The 26,835-nt window shown below is 50.1% G+C and overlaps 1 protein-coding gene across 1 annotated transcript in view; it reads right to left on the reverse strand.

Annotated features, from left to right (window-relative positions):
* The window catches only part of FSTL1 (follistatin like 1), a 62,215-nt gene that overhangs the window by 8,205 nt on the left and 27,175 nt on the right, over positions 1–26,835 (reverse strand). Inside the window, exons 3-8 of the mRNA XM_069760470.1 lie at positions 10,933–11,037; positions 7,274–7,403; positions 7,058–7,090; positions 6,841–6,971; positions 3,253–3,371; positions 3,010–3,122 (exon numbers count right to left, since the gene is read on the reverse strand). Of these exons, the coding sequence (XP_069616571.1) occupies positions 3,010–3,122; positions 3,253–3,371; positions 6,841–6,971; positions 7,058–7,090; positions 7,274–7,403; positions 10,933–11,037 (631 nt within the window). The remainder of the gene's footprint in view (positions 1–3,009; positions 3,123–3,252; positions 3,372–6,840; positions 6,972–7,057; positions 7,091–7,273; positions 7,404–10,932; positions 11,038–26,835) is intronic.

Below are 26,835 nucleotides of genomic sequence, written 5' to 3' on the forward strand. Positions count from 1 at the left end.
CCCCGGACCGTTGTCTAGTGGTTCCACATTTAACTTCAATAAATACGAATGTGAACTTCTACATCTGTGGCTCCGTTTCCATTCGTTACATAGTCCCATGGACTGTGGGAACACCGGTCAGGAGTCTATGTGTGCCCAGCCAGTCTCTGTCACCACTACGGGCACAGCCGGCAGCGAACCAGAATTGTGCCAGGTACTTGTGAATGGGTGCCGAACAGAGTCTCTCCTGGACACGGGGAGTAAAGTGACTCTGGTCCATTAGTCCCTTGTTGTTGGGGATATCCCCAAAGGACCGAAAGTGGAGGTGATGGGTATCCACGAGGAAATCCGGGAGTACCCGATCGTCGAGGTTGATTTTTCCACACCGTGTGAGGACATTAAGCATGTGGTGGGAGTGGCACAGACCCTTCCATATGGGGCTGTGCTGGGGAGAGATTTGCCCCTGTTTTGGTCCCTGTGGGAGACCAGGTTTAACCCGCTCACGGAAGAGGTTGTACCAGTGGCAGAACCCAAAGATATTGAGATACCTGCCATAGGGGTCGCCAACCTCGGGACAAAACGGAGTTCCGATAGGCTCCCCCTAGAGGTTGTGGCAGTAAATTGAAGATGTTTTGGGTGTAGAACCTGAAGATGCTAAGATGTCTGTCACAGGGGTCGCCAATTTAGGGATAGAGTGTAACCCTGATAGGCTCCCTCTAGAGGTTGTGGCAGTAGAGGTCGTGGGGACCCCATTGAACCCTGAGCTGGAGGTGTTCCCTGGTAAGGTCAGGACAGCTCAGATTCAGGGTCCCACACGGAGACGCAGATATAAAAGTCGCAGGCATGAGAAAAGCCGGGAGTGTATAGTTGCAGAGGCAATTGGGGACGTGCGCATGAGGAACCCTCTGGCACCGGTCAAGGATGGGCCAGGGGTCAGGGTAAATTAGATAGAGAGCTCGCTGGACAGCAGTGTCGGGAGGCTCAGGTTCGGGTGCGACATAATACAGACATATGCTTGGAGTTGCCGGCGCGGTCTGCGGCGTTTCAGCGTGATATAGTCACTGAGGCACGGGTAAGGGTACGGAGTAAATGGTACCATGGGCCCGAGAGCAGATACTTAGGTGACAGGATGACCAGTAGGGTTAGTGAACCCAAAATAAACAAGGTCGAGACCACCCAACACTGGCCCTAATCTACGGTTATACAGAAAAAGAGGGCTTGGCTTCGGTAATGCAGAACGGGATGGGTGGTCCCATAATAAAGTGTGGAGGAGAAACGCAAAGGGAAGGGATGCATGCGCCGATCAATGGTTTCAGTCCCTACTTTGGTTTCTTAATGCAGTGTCGGGCGGGGATGTCCCAGTCTCGCGCCCATACGGGGTAACAAATGTTCAACCCCACAGGTATGAACAGGGAGGGAAGGATATGTGAGGCAGTGACCCGATACAGCTACGGGGCACTGTTTGTGCTCTCCAGAATGCGCACGGAGGCGTAGTGAGGCAATGAGGGCGTACTGCAGACACAGGTGTGGCTGTAATTAGAATGGTGAAGCAGTGACTGATTTAAAGCCTTGTAGTAGAGGGGGAGGTGTGTCAGTGGTGGTCTTGGAAGCAGACAGCAGTTGTCTGCAGAGCACTCCCTGTGTGAGGCAACACAGGAGCTGAAGGAACCAAAGAGACTGGCACCCTGCGTCTCGGACTGTCGTTTTGTTTTTCTGGCTGCGATCCGGAGGATAGCGTGAGGTGCACGGCGTGAGTAAAGAGACTTAGTCCCGGCGTGTGGTCGCTCAGGGAAACTGGACAAAGGGAAGTCCGGCCTGTTTAGAGACTGCAAACTAAAGCCGCGTGTACTATGTATTCTAATGGACTGTGTGAAGACACACATTTAGGCTATGTGCACACGTTCAGGAAAGTGTGCAGATTTTGCCTGAACAAAACTGGACTTTTTCTGCAGGAAATCCGCATGTGTGTTTTTTTGTGTTTTTTTCCGGTGCTTCCCAATTCAATAAATAGCGGCAAATACATGAAAAATCCGCAAAATTAATGAACATGCTGCGTTTCTTACTGCGATGCGTTTTTTTCAACGGAAAAAAAACGCAGCATGTGCACAAAAAATGCGGAATGCATTAAACATGATGGGATTCTTTTTTAGTGTTTTTTTTTGGTGGGAAACGGCTGAAAAAAACGCGCAAAAAATCTTGAATGTGGGCACATAGCCTAATGGAACGTTTTGCTTTGAACTTGCTTGGGCCACTGCCGTTTCACTGCGTATGGTCCTACTGCTGCTGACTATATCTCAGTCATAGGGACAATATACCACAGTCGTGAGAATATACCACAGTCATAAGGAGAATTTACCACAATCATGACGTGAATATACGCGGTAGTAGAGAGAATATACTGCAATCATGGCATAAATATACTGCAGTCATAGGGAGGGTATACCGCAATAAAACATGTGAATATACTGCAGTCGCAGGGAGGATACACCCCAGTCGCAGGGAGGATACACCCCAGTCGCAGGGAGGATACACCCCAGTCGCAGGGAGGATACACCTCAGTCGCAGGGAGGATACACCCCAGTCGCAGGGAGGATACACCTCAGTCGCAGGGAGGATACACCTCAGTCGCAGGGAGGATACACCCCAGTCGCAGGGAGGATACACCCCAGTCCCGGTGAGGATACACCCCAGTCACAGGGAGGATGCACCCCAGTCGCAGGGAGGATGCACCCCAGTCGCAGGGAGGATACACCCCAGTCGCAGGGAGGATACACCCCAGTCGCAGGGAGGATACACCCCAGTCGCAGGGAGGATGCACCCCAGTCGCAGGGAGGATGCACCCCAGTCGCAGGGAGGATGCACCCCAGTCGCAGGGAGGATGCACCCCAGTCGCAGGGAGGATGCACCCCAGTCGCAGGGAGGATACACCCCAGTCGCAGGGAGGATACACCCCAGTCGCAGGGAGGATACACCCCAGTCGCAGGGAGGATACACCCCAGTCGCAGGGAGGACATTTGGTGTGCCACTTACTTTTGTCTGGAGGGCTGAATGTGGGGTTCAGACACTTCAGGAACTCATTAAAGCTTAGTTTCCAGTCGGCATTCTCGTCGGACAGCTCGATCAGCGCCTCCACACACAGGCCCCTGAGCACAGAAGACAAACCCCAGAGGCTATTACATATGATGTCATGTAATACTGTATTACACTACAGTGACATAATGCAGCGCGGAGGGGGGTCCTGCAGCACAGACGTGAAACACATGGGGCCCTTACTTGAGGATCTTGTTGGTCTCCTGGTCCACGTAGGTGGTGATGTTAATGGCTGTTTGGTTCTGCTCCAGGAAGTTCAGAAACTCGGAGGAGTCCAGGCGGGAGTCCCCGTCATCATAGCTCTGATAGCAGAAAACATTCAGGATAGAAATGTACCGGTTAAGTCACATTTACAAATGGAAAATTCCTTTAATCCGTAAATTCCAGGAACAATAAGATGCCAGACAAAGAGATCCTAACTATACAAGTCGTCCAACCTCCCCAGAAGGATGGATCTGCCAGGATTTATAACAACTGGCTAAGTGCGAGTTCTCAGGACGATTACAAAGTTTTCATGAGATATTGCTTGTCATGCTGATGGAATTTTCTGTCTCAAGATGGTCACAAAAACTTTCCTGATCAGTATTTAACACATTCACTGCAAAAAATAATTTGCTGGTCCTCATTCAGTGTCTTGTGCGAGACTCGACTCCCAAATCTACAGTTCTATAGAGATGATCAATGGGTCCAACTGTGAATCGAACCTCCTGCCCGACATTGATTCATCTCTATGGATGACTGGAACATTAAACTAGACGTAGCAGTGCTGAATGACAAGTGTTGTACTGCTGGAGACTAGATAGGCAGGATTACATCACTGACAACAGCAGAATGATGAGCTACATACACACGGTTATTACTGGGCATCCCTTGTTATCAGTAGAAAGGCATTGTAATGACTCAATGACAGGTCTAGGGTACTACTGAGACTAGATAAGCAGGATTACATCACAGGCAAAACTATAGAATAGAGTTTAAGATAATATAACGAATGTATAAATGATCCTATTATCCCTAGGTAATGACAATGACAGGAAAATCTATTGTTCTGCTGCAGACTAGACAAGCAGGACTAGGCACCGAAAATATGGTAATAGAGTATAACTAAAGTTTTCAGAGGGATTATACCGACTGAATATAGTGATAAACATTAAACAATTTTCTGGATTTTCTGCCATTTAGGTAAAAGATTAGACAAAGTATAGGCAATATAAAGTAAAATTGTAAGTGCGCGCCTGCGCAGTAAGTTAGTAATGGCTGCTGCTGTTCTGTTGGCACTGCTTTTCCAGGTCACGATGGTATCTGGTGTCCTGTTTCTTCCACAGGTTCCGATCTGGAGAACGCTGTTGCGCTATTGCAATCAGCGGCTCGGGGTTGTCATCCACCGCATCGCGCATGCGCAGATATGCAGAAATGGCTATGCTGTATTAAACTTTCCGGTATATTAGAAACACCCTCCGAACCTCCGTGGGTGTCTAATGGAGAGGTAGAAAAAGCCTCCGTTCTCTTTTGGGATCTGTGGGAACCACTATGAGTGACCGGTCCACCGCTATTCGACGGTATCAGCCACCACCGGGAACCGGAATATATGATGCTGTCAGTTCTTCCGGTGGTTTGAATCTCGTCGTAATCTACTTTAGCCTCTTTCTTTATCCCTGGGAGGCTAGTGAAATAAAGATGAATACTTCAGATACTGGTGCTGATATTTTAGCGGTTTCTTCCAGGAAAACCTCACTTCGGGTGATGTATTATTTGACTATAATAATCTCTGTATAAAAGGAGTAATCATTAGTGTTGTAAAGAACAAACAGGGCCAAAATACCAAGAATTTTTACGTTAGTAAATTATAGAAGTCAGTCAGGAGAGATCAGGTAGCTGTGAGGTAAATAGGCCTCAGTCTCAGGCCTGGTGGTAACCAAGCAACCACTGTAAGTGATAGCTCTCACAAAATGCTTCAAATGTAGGAAAATTTCTCCAAAAATAATAGAAATATAGTTAATTAAGGTTCTTTAACATTTGTGAGGAGAAATTAAAACTGTAGGCAATGGTTTTCGTTGATTTCAGAGGCAATCACCTCAGAGCAGCAGACTAGTGCGCCATCACCGTCCTAGGCCACGACCCCCACTCAGACGTTTGTCCCCCTGAACCAAAACCCGAGCTACGCCTCTGCCATCGTTGGTAGAAGGAGAAGGGGCAGAATGTGTGATCTATTATTCTGTGTGGACTAGATAGGCAGGGCAGCATCAGCAGCTGGGGCAATAAAGCCCATTGTTATAGGGGGGAAGTGTAAATGACTGCTCTACAGTCCTGCTGAATACTAGATAGGTAAGATTACTACACTAACACTGTATAAAGTCTCTCCTGTGATTTGTGGTAGAACAGACGGATAATGGTGTACGCAGCTCCATGTTGTTTTCATCGTTCCGTGCACAGCATTAGTCTCCCTGCGGCTCCATGTTCTCTTCATCGTTCTGTGCACAGCATTAGTCTCCCTGCAGCTCCATGTTCTCTTCATCGTTCTGTGCACAGCATTAGTCTCCCTGCGGTTCCATGTTCTCTTCATCGTTTTGTGCACAGCATTAGTCTCCCTGCGGCTCCATGTTCTCTTCATCGTTCCGTGCACAGCATTAGTCTCCCTGCGGCTCCATGTTCTCTTCATCGTTCCGTGCACAGCATTAGTCTCCCTGCGGCTCCATGTTCTCTTCATCGTTCCGTGCACAGCATTAGTCTCCCTGCAGCTCCATGTTGTCTTCATCGTTCCGTGCACAGCATTAGTCTCCCTGCGGCTCCATGTTCTCTTCATCGTTCCGTGCACAGCATTAGTCTCCCTGCGGCTCCATGTTCTCTTCATCGTTCCGTGCACAGCTTTAGTCTCCCTGCGGCTCCATGTTCTCTTCATCGTTCCGTGCACAGCATTAGTCTCCCTGCGGCTCCATGTTCTCTTCATCGTTCCGTGCACAGCATTAGTCTCCCTGCGGCTCCATGTTCTCTTCATCGTTCCGTGCACAGCTTTAGTCTCCCTGCGGCTCCATGTTCTCTTCATCGTTCCGTGCACAGCATTAGTCTCCCTGCGGCTCCATGTTCTCTTCATCGTTCCGTGCACAGCATTTTCCCTGCGGCTCCATGTTCTCTTCATCGTTCAGTACACAGCATTAGTCTCCCTGCGGTTCCATGTTCTCTTCATCGTTCTGTGTACAGCATTAGTCTCCCTGCGGTTCCATGTTCTCTTCATCGTTTTGTGCACAGCATTAGTCTCCCTGTAGCTCCATGTTCTCTTCATCGTTCCGTGCACAGCTTTAGTCTCCCTGCGGCTCCATGTTCTCTTCATCGTTCTGTGCACAGCATTAGTCTCCCTGCGTCTCCATGTTCTCTTCATCGTTCTGTGCACAGCATTAGTCTCCCTGCGTCTCCATGTTCTCTTCATCGTTCTGTGCACAGCATTAGTCTCCCTGTGGCTCCATGTTCTCTTCATCGTTCCGTGCACAGCTTTAGTCTCCCTGCGGCTCCATGTTCTCTTCATCGTTCTGTGCACAGCATTAGTCTCCCTGCGGCTCCATGTTCTCTTCATCGTTCCGTGCACAGCTTTAGTCTCCCTGCGGCTCCATGCGGCTCCATGTTCTCTTCATCGTTCTGTGCACAGCATTAGTCTCCCTGCGGCTCCATGTTGTCTTCATTGTTCCGTGCACAGCATTTTCCCTGCGGCTCCATGTTCTCTTCATTGTTCAGTACACAGCATTAGTCTCCAGGACCCCACAACCTGGCGCTCCTTACCTTGAAGTATTTTTCCAGGATCTCGCTGTAGTTGTTGCCCTTGGAGAACCATCCGTCGGGGATGATCTCGGCCTGCAGCCACTGGATGACGCGTCTCCGCAGCTCATCGCGGTCAGACTGGTAACACACGACTGAGAAGAGCAAGGGACAGATGGTAAAAGAGCGAGAAAGTCACAGGTTATAACACCCATGAGGAGTAATAGAGAGGAAGCGATACCTGGGCTGGCGGCGGCATCATCAGACGTCTTCTCTGCTCCAGGAAATAAAGACAGAACCATTATAACAGGTGTCCTGACCTGCAGACTATTATAATATTACAGTCCGCGTGAGCTATGCATAATAACATTGATAATCCTCTGACTGTATAATGGATCAGCTATAGTATTATCCCATTATAACAACTGCACAGGATCTCACGATGGCGACATTGTACCTTTGCAGTGTCCATCATAGTCCACCTGTATCTTGGAGCCGGTCAGGCAGGCATCACGATGCAGCTCGCAGTGGTTCAGATACGTCTTCCCATTGCTGCCGCAAACTGGCCTCTTGTGGGACTTACATTTCTATAAATGAACCAGAAACATCCATGTACCGTCCACCCGACCAAGGAGATCATCCACGTACAGTCCACCCAACCCAGGAGATCATCCACATTCAGTCCACCCGACCCAGGAGATCATCCAAATTCAGTCCACCCGACCCAGGAGATCATCCACGTTCAGTCCACCCGACCCAGGAGATCATCCACGTACCGTCCACCCGACCCTGGAGATCATCCATGTACAGTCCACCCGACCCAAGAGATCATCCACGTACCATCCACCCGACCCAGGAGATCATTCATGTACAGTCCACCCGACCCAGGAGATCTGTTGTGAATTCTGTGGCAGAGCTGCCTCCTGTGGTCACAAGTGGTACTTCGGCTGATTCTCTCTGTGAGCTTCCGTTGGTGGAGGAAAGTGGTACTGCGGCTTCTGAGTTTCCTTCCTCAGGTGATGTGGTGAAGTCGTTAGGTGCTGCTCTATTTAAGTCCACCTAGTGCTTTGATCCTGGCCTCCAGTCAATGTTCTAGTATTGGACCTGTTTCCTCCTGGATCGTTCCTGTGGCCTGCTGCTCTGCATAGCTAAGTTCCTCTTTGCTATTTGTTTGCTGTTTTTTTCTGTCCAGCTTGTCAATTTGTTTTTTTCTGCTTGCTGGAAGCTCTGGGACGCAGAGGGTGTACCTCCGTGCCGTTAGTTCGGTACGGAGGGTCTTTTTGCCCCCTTTGCGTGGTTTTTGTAGGGTTTTGTGTTGACCGCAAAGTTACCTTTCCTATCCTCGCTCTGTTCAGAAAGTTGGGCCTCACTTTGCTAAATCTATTTCATCTCTACGTTTGTCTTTTCATCTTAACTCACAGTCATTATATGTGGGGGCTGCCTTTTCCTTTGGGGTATTTCTCTGAGGCAAGGTAGGCTTATTTTCTATCTTCAGGCTAGCTAGTTTCTCAGGCCGTGCCGAGTTGCATAGGGAGCGTTAGGCGCAATCCACGGCTGCCTTTAGTGTGGTTTGAGAGGATTAGGGATTGCGGTCAACAGAGTTCCCACGTCTCAGAGCTCGTTCTTGTTTTTTGGGTTATTGCCAGGTCACTGTATGTGCGCTGACCTCTATGTCCATTGTGGTACTGAATTACCTTTCATAACAGAGCTCATCCACGTACAGTCCACCCGACCCAGGAGATCATCCACGTACAGTCCACCCAACCCAGGAGATCATCCACGTACCATACACCCGACCCAGGAGATCATCCACGTACAGTCCACCCAACCCAGGAGATCATCCACGTACAGTCCACCCGACCCAGGAGATCATCCACGTACCGTCCACCCGACCCAGGAGATCATCCACGTACCATACACCCGACCCAGGAGATCATCCACGTACCGTCCACCCGACCCAGGAGATCATCCACGTACCGTCCACCCGACCCAGGAGATCATCCACGTACAGTCCACCCGACCCAGGAGATCATCCACGTACAGTCCACCCGACCCAGGAGATCATTCATGTACAGTCCACCCGACCCAGGCGATCATCCACGTACAGTCCACCCGACCCAGGAGATCATCCACGTACAGTCCACCCAACCCAGGAGATCATCCACGTACCATACATCCGACCCAGGAGATCATCCACGTACAGTCCACCCGACCCAGGAGATCATCCACGTACCGTCCACCCGACCCAGGAGATCATCCACGTACCGTCCACCCGACCCAGAAGATCATCCACGTACCGTCCACCCGACCCAGGAGATCATCCACGTACAGTCCACCCAACCCAGGAGATCATCCACGTACCATACATCCGACCCAGGAGATCATCCACGTACAGTCCACCCGACCCAGGAGATCATCCACGTACAGTCCACCCAACCCAGGAGATCATCCACGTACCATACATCCGACCCAGGAGATCATCCACGTACAGTCCACCCGACCCAGGAGATCATCCACGTACCGTCCACCCGACCCAGGAGATCATCCACGTACCATACACCCGACCCAGGAGATCATCCACGTACCGTCCACCCGACCCAGGAGATCATCCACGTACCGTCCACCCGACCCAGGAGATCATCCACGTACCGTCCACCCGACCCAGGAGATCATCCACGTACCGTCCACCCGACCCAGGAGATCATCCACGTACCGTCCACCCGACCCAGGAGATCATCCACGTACCGTCCACCCGACCCAGGAGATCATCCACGTACAGTCCACCCGACCCAGGAGATCATCCACGTACAGTCCACCCGACCCAGGAGATCATCCACGTACAGTCCACTCGACCCAGGAGATCATCCACGTACAGTCCACCCGACCCAGGAGATCATCCACGTACAGTCCACCCGACTCAGGAGACCATCCACGTACCGTCCACCCGACCCAGGAGATCATCCACGTACCGTCCACCCGACCCAGGAGATTATCCACGTACAGTCCACCCGACCCAGGAGATTATCCACGTACAGTCCACCCGACCCAGGAGATCATCCACGTACAGTCTACCCGACCCAGGAGATCATCCACGTACAGTCCACCCGACCCAGGAGATCATCCACGTACCGTCCACCTGACCCAGATCATCCATGTACCGTCCACCCAACCCAGGAGATTATCCACGTACAGTCCACCCGACCCAGGAGATCATCCATGTACCGTCCACCCGACCCAGGAGATCATCCACGTACCGTCCACCCGACCCAGGAGATCATCCACGTACCGTCCACCCGACCCAGGAGATCATCCACGTACCGTCCACCCGACCCAGGAGATCATCCACGTACCGTCCACCCGACCCAGGAGATCATCCACGTACCGTCCACCCGACCCAGGAGATCATCCACGTACAGTCCACCCGACCCAGGAGATCATCCACGTACAGTCCACCCGACCCAGGAGATCATCCACGTACAGTCCACTCGACCCAGGAGATCATCCACGTACAGTCCACCCGACCCAGGAGATCATCCACGTACAGTCCACCCGACTCAGGAGACCATCCACGTACCGTCCACCCGACCCAGGAGATCATCCACGTACTGTCCACCCGACCCAGGAGATTATCCACGTACAGTCCACCCGACCCAGGAGATCATCCACGTACAGTCTACCCGACCCAGGAGATCATCCACGTACAGTCTACCCGACCCAGGAGATCATCCACGTACAGTCTACCCGACCCAGGAGATTATCCACGTACAGTCCACCCGACCCAGGAGATCATCCACGTACAGTCTACCCGACCCAGGAGATCATCCACGTACAGTCTACCCGACCCAGGAGATCATCCACGTACAGTCCACCCGACCCAGGAGATCATCCACGTACCGTCCACCTGACCCAGATCATCCATGTACCGTCCACCCAACCCAGGAGATTATCCACGTACAGTCCACCCGACCCAGGAGATCATCCACGTACCGTCCACCCGACCCAGGAGATCATCCACGTACAGTCCACCCGACCCAGGAGATCATCCATGTACCGTCCACCCAACCCAGGAGATCATCCATGTGCTATATGCCCATATCCCGTCTGCTGACATCTTACCTCTATACATAGACAGGTGGGTTCACCCTTCTCGGTCACAGCACATTCTCTCCCAGCTCCGCAGAACACGTTGGCGCACACTTTGGATTTACTTTTTGCTTCTTCCTGTTTCAAGAGAAATAAAATAAAGATGAGATAAACTCAGAGGAAGATGAAATCTTATTCTGGGAGTCACTTTTCCTATTATTTTCCAGGCTGGGACAGGCTGCAGTGCCAGAAGCAGCCAGTGTGTGGCAGTATTGATCAACCATGTGCACAAGCAATGAAAATAATGAGGGGCATAATAAAGAGGGGGAAGGGGCGCCCCTCACTTACTGCTGCCAAAAGCCAGAAGTACAGACGCAATTTTCACAGTCACATTATGGTGGTTGGTGACCACCGAGACTTGGTGTAAATCATGGCGGAGATGCTGATGATCAGTGCAGTCTCCCGCTGTGATCACAGCTCTCCAGGTCCTGAATCTACATACTTATCAGAGATACAATGTATCCAATGTCAGAAAACAAATCCATCCCCTCTGTAAAGAGGCCGGTGACCACCGACAAGAGACACGAGCCCCTTCATAGGGACAATGATCTGATCTGCTGGACAAACCAATAGTGTTCTCGGCAGCACATGGTCCTGTGTGAAGATGCGCTGCCGAGAACAATGGCAGCCTGTGTGCTCAGAGCGACCCATTCCAGATCATTCAGTGCATTGTGTGTGATGGGGAGAGTAGGGCGTCAGCTCCGGGGTCAGGGATGATGGGAGTGATACACTGTGATGAGGAGAGTAGGGCGTCAGGGATGATGGGAGTGATACACTGTATGATGGGGAGAGTAGGGCGTCAGCTCCGGGATGATGGGAGTGATACACTGTGTGTGATGGGGAGAGTAGTGCGTCAGCTCCAGGGTCAGGGATGATGCGAGTAGTGATACACTGTGTGTGATGGGGAGAGTAGGGCGTCAGCTCCGGGGTCAGGGATGATGGGAGTGATACACTGTGATGAGGAGAGTAGGGCGTCAGGGATGATGGGAGTGATACACTGTATGATGGGGAGAGTAGGGCGTCAGCTCCGGGATGATGGGAGTGATACACTGTGTGTGATGGGGAGAGTAGTGCGTCAGCTCCAGGGTCAGGGATGATGGGAGTAGTGATACACTGTGTGTGATGGGGAGAGTAGGGCGTCAGCTCCGGGGTCAGGGATGATGGGAGTGATACACTGTGATGAGGAGAGTAGGGCGTCAGGGATGATGGGAGTGATACACTGTATGATGGGGAGAGTAGGGCGTCAGCTCCGGGATGATGGGAGTGATACACTGTGTGTGATGGGGAGAGTAGTGTGTCAGCTCCGCTGTCAGGGATGATGGGAGTGATACACTGTGTGTGATGGGGAGAGTAGGGGGTCAGCTCCTGGGTCAGGGATGATGGGAGTGATACACTGTGTGTGATGGGGAGAGTAGGGGGTCAGCTCCTGGGTCAGGGATGATGGGAGTGATACACTGTGTGATGGGGAGAGTAGGGGGTCAGCTCCTGGGTCAGGGATGATGGGAGTGATACACTGTGTGTGATGGGGAGAGTAGTGTGTCAGCTCCGCTGTCAGGGATGATGGGAGTGATACACTGTGTGTGATGGGGAGAGTAGGGGGTCAGCTCCTGGGTCAGGGATGATGGGAGTGATACACTGTGTGTGATGGGGAGAGTAGGGGGTCAGCTCCTGGGTCAGGGATGATGGGAGTGATACACTGTGTGATGGGGAGAGTAGGGGGTCAGCTCCTGGGTCAGGGATGATGGGAGTGATACACTGTGTGTGATGGGGAGAGTAGGGCGTCAGCTCCTGGGTCAGGGATGATGGGAGTGATACACTGTGTGTGATGGGGAGAGTAGGGGGTCAGCTCCTGGGTCAGGGATGATGGGAGTGATACACTGTGTGTGATGGGGAGAGTAGGGCGTCAGCTCCTGGGTCAGGGATGATGGGAGTGATACACTGTGTGTGATGGGGAGAGTAGGGGGTCAGCTCCTGGGTCAGGGATGATGGGAGTGATACACTGTGATGGGGAGAGTAGGGGGTCAGGGATGATGGGAGTGATACACTGTATGATGGGGAGAGTAGGGGGTCAGCGATGATGGGAGTGATACACTGTGATGGGGAGAGTAGGGGGTCAGGGATGATGGGAGTGATACACTGTATGATGGGGAGAGTAGGGGGTCAGCGATGATGGGAGTGATACACTGTGTTAGGGAGGTGTTGGGAGCGGTCTCTTCCTTTGCTGTACCAGTTGCCCCCTGTGTTGCTTCCCCTAGTGTTGCCCCCCTTCCCCCCGTACCCCCCCCCCCCCCCCCCGTGTTGCCCTCCCAGTGATGCCTTCCCCCCCCAGTGTTGCCCCCAGTGATGCCCCCCTCCGGCCCTGGCACCATACAGGGCAGTTTTCCCGGATGTCTCCAAACTCTGCAGAATTTCCCAGGAATTTAATGTGTTCCAGCTGCAAATACAATCCTGGGAAGTGAGGGGGGATGTGGACCAATCAGAGAGCCCCATTCAGCCAGGGTCTGACCAATCACAAGCTGCCAGCTGCAGACCAGCAGAGGAAGCAGACATTAACCCCTGCAGTGCCACCACTGTGGAGAGGGGGCAAGACTGGAATGTACCAGACAGAGCTGGGAGAAGAGCCCCCCATGTATGAAGTGAAGGGTCTGCAGGAAATCTGCTCTTAAAGGGACGGTGCTCTGCCAGGCCGGAGATTATAACTGCTGCGTTATATCAGTCACATGTGGAGGGTCTCAGCTAATGGCAGAACTTTAGGCACATGGACCCCAATACAAAATCTCCGCCATTGTCCCAACTATCACGGGTCTCTAAGGCTATGTGCACACGTAGAATGGTCCACTGCAGATTTGTCCCACGGATTTGATAAATCTGCAGGGCAAAAACGCTGCGATTTTGCTGCAGATTTATTGCGGCTTTACTGTGGTTTTCTATAGGAGCAGGTGTAAAACCGCTGCGGAATCCGCAGAAAGAAGCGACATGCTGCGGAATGTAATCGGCAGCGTTTCCGCACGTTTTTATCCGCAGCATGGGTACAGCGTTTTTTGTTTCCCATAGGTTTACATTGTAATGTAAACTCATAGGAAACTGCTGCGGATCCGCAGCTGAGGAAACACTGCAGATCCACAGCGTTTTCTGCATCGTGTGCACAGAGCCTTATAGTCTTCTGATATGGGCCAAAGAGGCCTCCTGGGCACCGCCAGGCATCAGGGCCCGGGTGTGACGGCAGCGGCACCATGACAGGTTGTGACACATTGATGAACAGTCCAAAAAGCTGATAACAGAGAGCAATAGATTCAACTACTACTATCACAGGGTTAAAGTTTCACCCAAACCTACAAGTCTGACAGAATCCCCAAATACCGCCATATTGTGCCCTGCAGAGAGTGCGTGATAGTACAGCAATACCACAGCTACAGACTCCGACAGGAGGGGAGACTGCGTCCCCAGAGAGACAGCGGCCCCAGAGAGAGAAACTGTGACCCCAATGAGAGAGAGACTGTGGCCCCAGAGAGAGCCTGCGGCCCCCCCGAGAGAGAAACTGTGACCCCAATGAGAGAGAGACTGTGGCCCCAGAGAGAGCCTGCGGCCCCCCGAGAAACTGTGACCCCAATGAGAGAGACTGTGGCCCCAGAGAGAGCCTGCGGCCCCCCGAGAAACTGTGACCCCAATGAGAGAGACTGTGGCCCCAGAGAGAGCCTGCGGCCCCCCGAGAAACTGTGACCCCAATGAGAGAGACTGTGGCCCCAGAGAGAGCCTGCAGCCCCCCGAGAAACTGTGACCCCAATGAGAGAGAGACTGTGGCCCCAGAGAGAGCCTGCGGCCCCCCGAGAAACTGTGACCCCAATGAGAGAGACTGTGGCCCCAGAGAGAGCCTGCGGCCCCCCGAGAAACTGTGACCCCAATGAGAGAGAGACTGTGGCCCCAGAGAGAGCCTGCGGCCCCCCGAGAGAGAAACTGTGACCCCAATGAAACTGTGACCCCAATGAGAGAGAGACAGCGGCCCCAGACAGAGACTGTGACCCCAATGAGAGAGAGACCGTGGGCCCCCAGAGAGAAACTGTGGCCCCAGAGAGAGATCGTGGCCCCCCAGAGAGAGACTGTGACCCCCAATGAGAGAGAGACTGTGACCCCCAATGAGAGAGAGACTGTGACCCCCAATGAGAGAGAGACTGTGACCCCCAATGAGAGAGAGACTGTGACCCCCAATGAGAGAGAGACTGTGACCCCCAATGAGAGAGAGACTGTGACCCCCAATGAGAGAGAGACTGTGACCCCCAATGAGAGAGAGACTGTGACCCCAATGAGAGAGAGACTGGCCCCACATACGTCTGCACCCCCTGATGTCACCATGCGATATATAAGACGTGTACAGGGAATACACGGCGGACCCTCTACAGAGCGGTTTGGGGGTCACAGTGCGGACCCCGGTGACACATGTCCGCACACACAGAGTGACCGGGACCCTGAGAACGAGCCACAATAAATCCAGTCGTGGTCACCTGTGTCATCTTTATAAGTGGGAGAACCTGCACAATTGGTCGCTGACTAAACACTTTTTTCCCCACTGTACAGGACATGGTCTAACAGCAGAATAGCGACTGCAGCTCTGGAGGTGACTGGAGAACATACAGGACACGTCGTGTTCGGCGATTCCCAACATGAACGTTTCTCTTTCCCGTGAGGAGAAGTTCTTCCTTTGTGATGGAGGGCGGATGATGGCAGGAATGGCGGGTCCTTTCCCTGCACGTCTCCTCCTCTCCCGCATGGCAGATACTCTGTGATCACAGCACCGTCGCCTTCTAATCTACAGCATGAAGGACTACAAGTCCCAGCAGGCCTAGCCATTTACTCGGCACACGTACACAGATGACATCAGAGCTGGAGAATGTGAACCCCAGGAAGTGACTCCATCACTGCAGCCAAAACAGCCAGCGCCGCAGTCCTGGGCCGGAGGCTCCTCCATCGTAGGCCGGGATCACACATGGGAGGAATACGGCCGAGTCTCGCATGTTAATACCCGGCACTGCCGCCGTCACTCCGGAGCGTGCGGCCGCACAGCAATACACGGAGCCGCACGCTCCGCTCCAGACAGACGGCGGCGGTGCACACGGTGCGGATTTTGCTGCGGATCCGCAGCGGTTCCCCATGCGTTTACAGTACAATGTAAACCTATGGAAAACGCAATCCACAGTGCACACGGTGCGGAAAATAACACACGGAAACGCAGCGGTTTACATTCCGCAGCATGTCACTTCTTTGTGCGGATTCCGCAGCGGTTTACACCTGCTCCATAATAGGAATCCGCAGGTGGAAAATCGCAGGTGGAATCCGCATAAAATCCACATAAAATCTGCAGCCCTCAAAAATACGTGTGCACATACCCTATAATGTCTGATTTGGGGCCGGATATAACAACTAGAGGCCAGGACCGGAGATTATACAGAGAGCAGCAGCGACAAAAGGACACGGATTACTCCTCCTGGTGTCGGCGGTGGAGGCGGTAGACCAACCGGAAGCTTCTCCCCGACACAATCTGCACCGACGAAGGCCGAGACGTCTGTAATTAGTCTGGAGCCGTGATTTACTGATATAACACCTCTTATAACGCTCCAGTACTGATATAACCCCCGACATTACACCATATGTGACTGATCTCAGCCCCTCTTATAACGCTCCAGTACTGATATAACCCCCAGACATTACACCGTATGTGACTGATATCAGCCCCTCTTATAACGCTCCAGTGCTGATATAACCCCAGACATTACACCATATGTGACTGATATCAGCCCCTCTTATAACGCTCCAGTACTGATATAACCCCCGACATAACACCATATGTGACTGATCTCAGCCCCTCTTATAATGCTCCAGTACTGATATATCCCCCAGACATTACACCATATGTGACTGATATCAGCCTCTTATAACGCTCCAGTACTGATATAACCTCCAGACATTACACCATATGTGACTGATATCAACCCCTCTTATAACGCTCCAGTACTGATATAACCCCAGACATTACACCATATGTGACTGATATCAGCCTCTTATAACGCTCCAGTACTGATATAACCCCAGACATTACACCATATGTGACTGATATCAGCCCCTCTTATAACGCTCCAGTACTGATATAACCCCCAGACATTACACCATATGTGACTGATCTCAGCCCCTCTTATAACGCTCCAGTACTGATATAACCTCCAGACATTACACCATATGTGACTGATATCAGCCTCTCTTATAACGCTCCAGTACTGATATAACCCCCAGACATTACACCATATGTGACTGATATCAGCCCCTCTTATAACGCTCCAGTACTGATATAACCCCCGACATTACACCATATGTGACTGATATCAGCCCCTCTTATAACGCTCCAGTACTGATATAATCCCCAGACATTACACCATATGTGACTGATCTCAGCCCCTCTTATAACGCCCAGTACTGATGTAACCTCCAGACATTACACCATATGTGACTGATATCAGCCTCATATAACGCTCCAGTACTGATATAACCCCAGACATTACACCATATGTGACTGATCTCAGCCCCTCTTATAACGCTCCAGTACTGATATAACCCCAGACATTACACTATATGTGACTGATATCAGCCCCTCTTATAACGCTCCAGTACTGATATAACCCCAGACATTACACCATATGTGACTGATATCAGCCCCTCTTATAACGCTCCAGTACTGATATAACCCCCAGACATTACACCATATGTGACTGATCTCAGCCCCTCTTATAACGCTCCAGTACTGATATAACCTCCAGACATTACACCATATGTGACTGATATCAGCCCCTCTTATAACGCTCCAGTACTGATATAACCCCAGACATTACACCATATGTGACTGATATCAGCCCCTCTTATAACGCTCCAGTACTGATATAACCCCAGACATTACACCATATGTGACTGATATCAGCCCCTCTTATAACGCTCCAGTACTGATATAACCCCAGACATTACACCGTATGTGACTGATCTCAGCCCCTCTTATAACGCTCCAGTACTGATATAACCCCCGACATTACACCATATGTGACTGATATCAGCCCCTCTTATAACGCTCCAGCACTGATACAACCTCCAGACATTACACCATATGTGACTGATATCAGCCCCTCTTATAACGCTCCAGTACTGATATAACCCCCAGACATTACACCATATGTGACTGATATCAGCCCCTCTTATAACGCTCCAGCACTGATATAATCCCCAGACATTACACCATATGTGACTGATATCAGCCCCTCTTATAACGCTCCAGTACTGATATAACCTCCAGACATTACACCATATGTGACTGATATCAGCCCCTCTTATAACGCTCCAGTACTGATATAACCCCCAGACATTACACCATATGTGACTGATATCAGCCCCTCTTATAACGCTCCAGTACTGATATAACCCCCAGACATTACACCATATGTGACTGATATCAGCCCCTCTTATAACGCTCCAGTACTGATATAACCCCAGACATTACACCATATGTGACTGATATCAGCCCCTCTTATAACGCTCCAGTACTGATATAACCCCAGACATTACACCATATGTGACTGATATCAGCCCCTCTTATAACGCTCCAGTACTGATATAACCCCAGACATTACACCGTATGTGACTGATCTCAGCCCCTCTTATAACGCTCCAGCACTGATACAACCTCCAGACATTACACCATATGTGACTGATATCAGCCCCTCTTATAACGCTCCAGTACTGATATAACCCCCAGACATTACACCATATGTGACTGATATCAGCCCCTCTTATAACGCTCCAGCACTGATATAATCCCCAGACATTACACCATATGTGACTGATATCAGCCCCTCTTATAACGCTCCAGTACTGATATAACCTCCAGACATTACACCATATGTGACTGATATCAGCCCCTCTTATAACGCTCCAGTACTGATATAACCCCCAGACATTACACCATATGTGACTGATATCAGCCCCTCTTATAACGCTCCAGTACTGATATAACCCCCAGACATTACACCATATGTGACTGATATCAGCCCCTCTTATAACGCTCCAGTACTGATATAACCTCCAGACATTACACCATATGTGACTGATATCAGCCTCTTATAACGCTCCAGTACTGATATAACTCCAGACATTACACCATATGTGACTGACATCAGCCCCTCTTATAACGCTCCAGTACTGATATAACCCCCAGACATTACATCATATGTGACTGATATCAGCCCCTCTTATAACGCTCCAGTACTGATATAACCCCAGACATTACACCATATGTGACTGATATCAGCCCCTCTTATAACGCTCCAGTACTGATATAACCCCAGACATTACACCATATGTGACTGATATCAGCCCCTCTTATAACGCTCCAGTACTGATATAACCCCCAGACATTACACCATATGTGACTGATATCAGCCCCTCTTATAACGCCCCAGTACTGATATAACCCCAGACATTACACCATATGTGACTGATATCAGCCCCTCTTATAACGCTCCAGTACTGATATAACTCCAGACATTACACCATATGTGACTGACATCAGCCCCTCTTATAACGCTCCAGTACTGATATAACCCCCAGACATTACACCATATGTGACTGATATCAGCCCCTCTTATAACGCTCCAGTACTGATATAACCCCAGACATTACACCATATGTGACTGACATCAGCCCCTCTTATAACGCTCCAGTACTGATATAACCCCCAGACATTACACCATATGTGACTGATATCAGCCCCTCTTATAACGCCCCAGTACTGATATAACCCCCAGACATTACACCATATGTGACTGATATCAGCCCCTCTTATAACGCTCCAGTACTGATATAACCTCCAGACATTACACCATATGTGACTGATATCAGCCCTCTTATAACGCTCCAGTACTGATATAAGCTGTATATTATTGGGGTCTCGGTCTCCTCCCGTGTGCACATCTGGGGGGACATTCTTCGGTGAGGCCATGACAGCTGTGTTTGCAGGAATTCCTCACAATTACAGGCTATGTGCGGACCACCCCGGGGGGATTTACTTTGTAAACAGGTGTACAACTGTGTGAAGCCCTTTGAGATCCAGACCCTGCATTCACCAAACCTACCTGGCACCTAGTGGGTTAACACCGCAGTGTATGCAACCCCAGGTGGGCAAACAAGAGTCCAGAGCTGGGGTGGGCCCCATGTACTGCGCCCTCCCAATGTCCCCCATGGGTGCAGACTGCAGGCCAAGGCTGAGTCACTGCGGACCCTCCTAGTACCGCACCCTCTACTGGGCCAGAGCACAGATGTAGCAGAGCTGAGAGTACAGGGAGCAACAATGACTGCACGAGCTAAGGCTACGTTCACATTTGCGTTGTGCGGGGCTGCGTCGGCGACGCAACATACAACACAAACAAGAACGCATGCAAAACGCATTGTTTTGCGACGCATGTGTCCTTTTTTTGTCGGATTTTGGACGCAAAAAAAATGCATCTTGCTGCGTCCTCTGTGCCCTAACGCTTGCGGCAAAAAAGACGCATGCATCGCAAAACGCATGTTATAGGGGCGCATGGCGCATGCGTCGCCGCGGCTGCGCCCGACGCAGCCCGGCAGAACGCAGATGTGAACGTAGCCTAACAGTCTAGTGGAGGAGGAGGCCGCACATAACACATCACTGACCGCAGAGCTGACCATCTAGAAGAGGAGGCCGTGTGATCACAGGAGGAGACCACACATCACTGGCCGCAGAGCTGACAATCTAGAAGAGGAGGCCGTGTGATCACAGGAGGAGACCACACATCACTGGCCGCAGAGCTGACAATCTAGAAGAGGAGGCCGTGTGATCACAGGAGGAGGCCGCACATGTCACATCACTGGCCTTAGAGCTGACCATCTAGAGGAGGAGGCCGTGTGATCACAGGAGGAGACCACACATCACTGGCCGCAGAGCTGACAATCTAGAAGAGGAGGCCGTGTGATCACAGGAGGAGACCGCACATCACTGGCCTCAGAGCTGACCATCTAGAGGAGGAGGCCGTGTGATCACAGGAGGAGACCGCACATCACTGGCCTCAGAGCTGACCATCTAGAGAAGGAGGCCGTGTGATCACAGGAGGAGACCGCACATAACACATCACTGGCTGCAGAGCTGACAATCTAGAGGCGGAGGCCGTGTGATCACAGGAGGAGACCGCACATAACACATCACTGGCCTCAGAGCTGACAATCTAGAGGAGGAGGCCGTGTGATCACAGGAGGAGACCACACATCACTGGCCGCAGAGCTGACAATCTAGAAGAGGAGGCCGTGTGATCACAGGAGGAGACCGCACATCACTGGCCTCAGAGCTGACCATCTAGAGGAGGAGGCCGTGTGATCACAGGAGGAGACCGCACATCACTGGCCTCAGAGCTGACCATCTAGAGAAGGAGGCCGTGTGATCACAGGAGGAGACCGCACATAACACATCACTGGCTGCAGAGCTGACAATCTAGAGGCGGAGGCCGTGTGATCACAGGAGGAGACCGCACATAACACATCACTGGCCTCAGAGCTGACAATCTAGAAGAGGAGGCCGTGTGATCACAGGAGGAGACCGCACATAACACATCACTGGCCTCAGAGCTGACCATCTAGAGGAGGAGGCCGTGTGATCACAGGAGGAGACCGCACATAACACATCACTGGCCTCAGAGCTGACCATCTAGAGGAGGAGGCCGTGTGATCACAGGAGGAGACCGCACATCACTGGCCGCAGAGCTGACAATCTAGAAGAGGAGGCCGTGTGATCACAGGAGGAGACCGCACATAACACATCACTGGCCTCAGAGCTGACCATCTAGAGGAGGAGGCCGTGTGATCACAGAAGGAGACCGCACATAACACATCACTGGCCTCAGAGCTGACCATCTAGAGGAGGAGGCCGTGTGATCACAGGAGGAGACCACACATATCACATCACTGGCCGCAGACCTGATAATCTAGAGGAGGAGGCCGTGTGATCACAGGAGGAGACCGCACATCACTGGCCGCAGAGCTGACAATCTAGAAGAGGAGGCCGTGTGATCACAGGAGACCGCACATCACTTACCTCAGAGCTGACCATCTAGAGGAGGAGGCCGTGTGATCACAGGAGGAGACCACACATAACACATCACTGGCCGCAGACCTGATAATCTAGAGGAGGAGGCCGTGTGATCACAGGAGGAGACCGCACATAACACATCACTGGCCTCAGAGCTGACCATCTAGAGGAGGAGGCCGTGTGATCACAGGAGGAGACCGCACATCACTGGCCGCAGAGCTGACAATCTAGAAGAGGAGGCCGTGTGATCACAGGAGGAGGCCGCACATGTCACATCACTGGCCTTAGAGCTGACCATCTAGAGGAGGAGGCCGTGTGATCACAGGAGGAGACCACACATCACTGGCCGCAGAGCTGACAATCTAGAAGAGGAGGCCGTGTGATCACAGGAGGAGACCGCACATCACTGGCCTCAGAGCTGACCATCTAGAGGAGGAGGCCGTGTGATCACAGGAGGAGACCGCACATCACTGGCCTCAGAGCTGACCATCTAGAGAAGGAGGCCGTGTGATCACAGGAGGAGACCGCACATAACACATCACTGGCTGCAGAGCTGACAATCTAGAGGAGGAGGCCGTGTGATCACAGGAGGAGACCGCACATAACACATCACTGGCCTCAGAGCTGACAATCTAGAAGAGGAGGCCGTGTGATCACAGGAGGAGGCCGCACATATCACATCACTGGCCGCAGAGCTGACAATCTAGAGGAGGAGGCCGTGTGATCACAGGAGGAGACCACACATCACTGGCCGCAGAGCTGACAATCTAGAGGAGGAGGCCGTGTGATCACAGGAGGAGACCGCACATAACACATCACTGGCCTCAGAGCTGACCATCTAGAGGAGGAGGCCGTGTGATCACAGGAGGAGACCGCACATCACTGGCCGCAGAGCTGACAATCTAGAAGAGGAGGCCGTGTGATCACAGGAGGAGGCCGCACATGTCACATCACTGGCCTCAGAGCTGACCATCTAGAGGAGGAGGCCGTGTGATCACAGGAGGAGACCGCACATAACACATCACTGGCCTCAGAGCTGACCATCTAGAGGAGGAGGCCGTGTGATCACAGGAGGAGACCGCACATCACTGGCCGCAGAGCTGACAATCTAGAAGAGGAGGCCGTGTGATCACAGGAGGAGACCGCACATAACACATCACTGGCCTCAGAGCTGACCATCTAGAGGAGGAGGCCGTGTGATCACAGGAGGAGACCGCACATATCACATCACTGGCCGCAGACCTGATAATCTAGAGGAGGAGGCCGTGTGATCACAGGAGGAGACCGCACATCACTGGCCGCAGAGCTGACAATCTAGAAGAGGAGGCCGTGTGATCACAGGAGGAGACCGCACATCACTTGCCTCAGAGCTGACCATCTAGAGGAGGAGGCCGTGTGATCACAGGAGGAGACCGCACATCACTTGCCTCAGACCTGATAATCTAGAGGAGGAGGCCGTGTGATCACAGGAGGAGACCACACATATCACATCACTGGCCGCAGACCTGACAATCCAGTCACTTTCTCTTTGCTGTACACTTGTATGAATGTGATCTGCAGAGTGAGGAGCCTTACAAGTCACAGCTGGACTCCGGAGCTGACAGTCCAGTGGGTCCTGGGGGAGGAGGTCCCACTTATATCTACAGCAGATGTTTTGGGCAGACACTGCAGGATGAGACCCTGGGGAGCAGGAGGAGAAGGATGTAGTGACGCAGTTTATGGGGCAACTACAGGGAGCAGAGGTGGCATCCGGGGTCACACAGGACACTGCCTGCACCACATGCTGGGGCGCTGGTAAAGCTCCTCAGGGTCTACATTACAGAGGCATAGAGACTGATGGGCACAGGGGGAAGGAGCAGAGACCCCCGGGGTGGACTATAGTGCATTATAAGATTATTATACTGTAATGTTATATTGTATCATCATATCATGACCATAGTGAAAGGGTTAATATTATACCGTGAGACTATATTATACATTACACTTTATGACTATTATATGACTCCATTATACAGGGGCTTCTCACAAAATTATAATATCAAAAAGTGAATTTATTTCAGTTCTTCAATAACAAAAGTGAATCTCCTATATTCTATAGAGTCATTACACACAGAGTGATCTACTTCATGTATTTATTTCTGTTAATGTCGATGATTATGGCTTACAGCCAATGAAAACCCAAAAGTTGTTATCTCAGTAAATTAGAATACTTTATAACACCAGCTTGATAAATGATTGTAAAATCCGAAATGTTCCCCACTGAAATGTCTGTTCAGTAAATGCCCTCAATACTTGGTCGGCTCCTTCTGCATCAATTACTGCATCAATGCGGCGTGGCATGGAGACGATCAGCCTGTGGTGCTGCTGAGGGGTTATGGAAGCCCAGGTTGCTTTGATGATGGAAGATGAGATACACCAAAACCCAGCAATGCAGATGAGATGAAGGCTGTTATCAAATCATCGACATTAACAGAAATAAACACGTGAAATAGATCACTCTGTGTGTAATGATTCTATAGAATATAGGAGATTCACTTTTTGTATTGAAGAACTGAAGTAAATTCACTTTGAGGAGATTTTAACATTTTGAGATGCACCTGTATATTACACTATATGAGTATTATAAGGCTCCATTACATCATATGACTGGATTATAAGGCTCCATTACACCATATGACTATTATAAGGCTCCATTACACCATATGACTATTATAAGGCTCCATTACACCATATGACTGTATTATAAGGCTCCATTACACCATATGACTGTATTATAAGGCTCCATTACACCATATGACTGTATTATAAGGCTCCATTACACCATATGACTATTATAAGGCTCCATTACACCACATGACTATTATAAGGTTCCATTACACCATATGACTGTATTATAAGGCTCCATTACACCATATGACTATTATAAGGCTCCATTACACCATATGACTATTATAAGGCTCCATTACACCATATGACTATTATAAGGCTCCATTACACCATATGACTGTATTATAAGGTTCCATTACACCATATGACTGTATTATAAGGCTCCATTACACCATGACTATTATAAGGCTCCATTACACCATATGACTGTATTATAAGGCTCCATTACACCATATGACTGTATTATAAGGCACCATTACACCATATGACTGTATTATAAGGCTCCATTACACCATATGACTATTATAAGACTCCATTACACCATATGACTATTATAAGGCTCCATTACACCATATGACTATTATAAGGCTCCATTACACCATATGACTATTATAAGGCTCCATTACACCATATGACTATTATAAGGCTCCATTACACCATATGACTATTATAAGGCTCCATTACACCATATGACTGTATTATAAGGCTCCATTACACCATATGACTGTATTATAAGGCTCCATTACACCATATGACTGTATTATAAGGCTCCATTACACCATATGACTGTATTATAAGGCTCCATTACACCATATGACTGTATTATAAGGCTCCATTACACCATATGACTATTATAAGGCTCTATTACACCATATGACTGTATTATAAGGCTCCATTACACCATATGACTGTATTATAAGGCTCCATTACACCATATGACTGTATTATAAGGCTCCATTACACCATATGACTATTATAAGACTCCATTACACTATATGACTATTATAAGGCTCCATTACACCATATGACTGTATTATATGGCTCCATTACACCATATGACTGTATTATAAGGCTCCATTACACCATATGACTGTATTATAAGGCTCCATTACACCATATGACTATTATAAGACTCCATTACACTATATGACTATTATAAGGCTCCATTACACCATATGACTGTATTATATGGCTCCATTACACCATATGACTGTAATATATGGCTCCATTACACCATATGACTATTATAAGGCTCCATTACACCATATGACTGTATTATAAGGCTCCATTACACCATATGACTGTATTATAAGGCTCCATTACACCATATGACTGTATTATAAGGCTCCATTACACCATATGACTGTATTATATGGCTCCATTACACCATATGACTATTATAAGGCTCCATTATACCATATGACTGTATTATATGGCTCCATTACACCATATGACTATTATAAGGCTCCATTACACCATATGACTGTATTATATGGCTCCATTACACCATATGACTGTACTATAAGGCTCCATTACACCATATGACTGTATTATAAGGCTCCATTACACCATATGACTATTATAAGGCTCCATTACACCATATGACTATTATAAGGCTCCATTACACCATATGCCTATTATAAGGCTCCATTACACCATATGACTGTATTATAAGGCTCCATTACACCATATGACTGTATTATAAGGCTCCATTACACCATATGACTGTATTATAAGGCTCCATTACACCATATGACTGTATTATATGGCTCCATTACACCATATGACTATTATAAGGCTCCATTACACCATGTGACTGTATTATAAGGCTCCATTACACCATATGACTGTATTATATGGCTCCAGTCCATGACTGTACAGTGTCTCATTATCCCCCTGTATGTAGCCTGCAGACCAGCTGGCGGTATACAGCATACAGAGATCCCACCACTAAAATGTCCAGACGTCTGTGCACAATCGGCCCCCTTGTCACACTGCGGCCCCCATGATTACAGTATGAGATCACTTCCTCCAGGTGTGAGAGTTTCTGTTTCCAATTATCCACACTGTATCCAAAGGTCCGGCAT

The sequence above is a fragment of the Ranitomeya imitator genome, chromosome 3 (genome assembly GCF_032444005.1).
Source record: "Ranitomeya imitator isolate aRanImi1 chromosome 3, aRanImi1.pri, whole genome shotgun sequence".
In the NCBI taxonomy this organism is placed as follows: domain Eukaryota; kingdom Metazoa; phylum Chordata; class Amphibia; order Anura; family Dendrobatidae; genus Ranitomeya; species Ranitomeya imitator.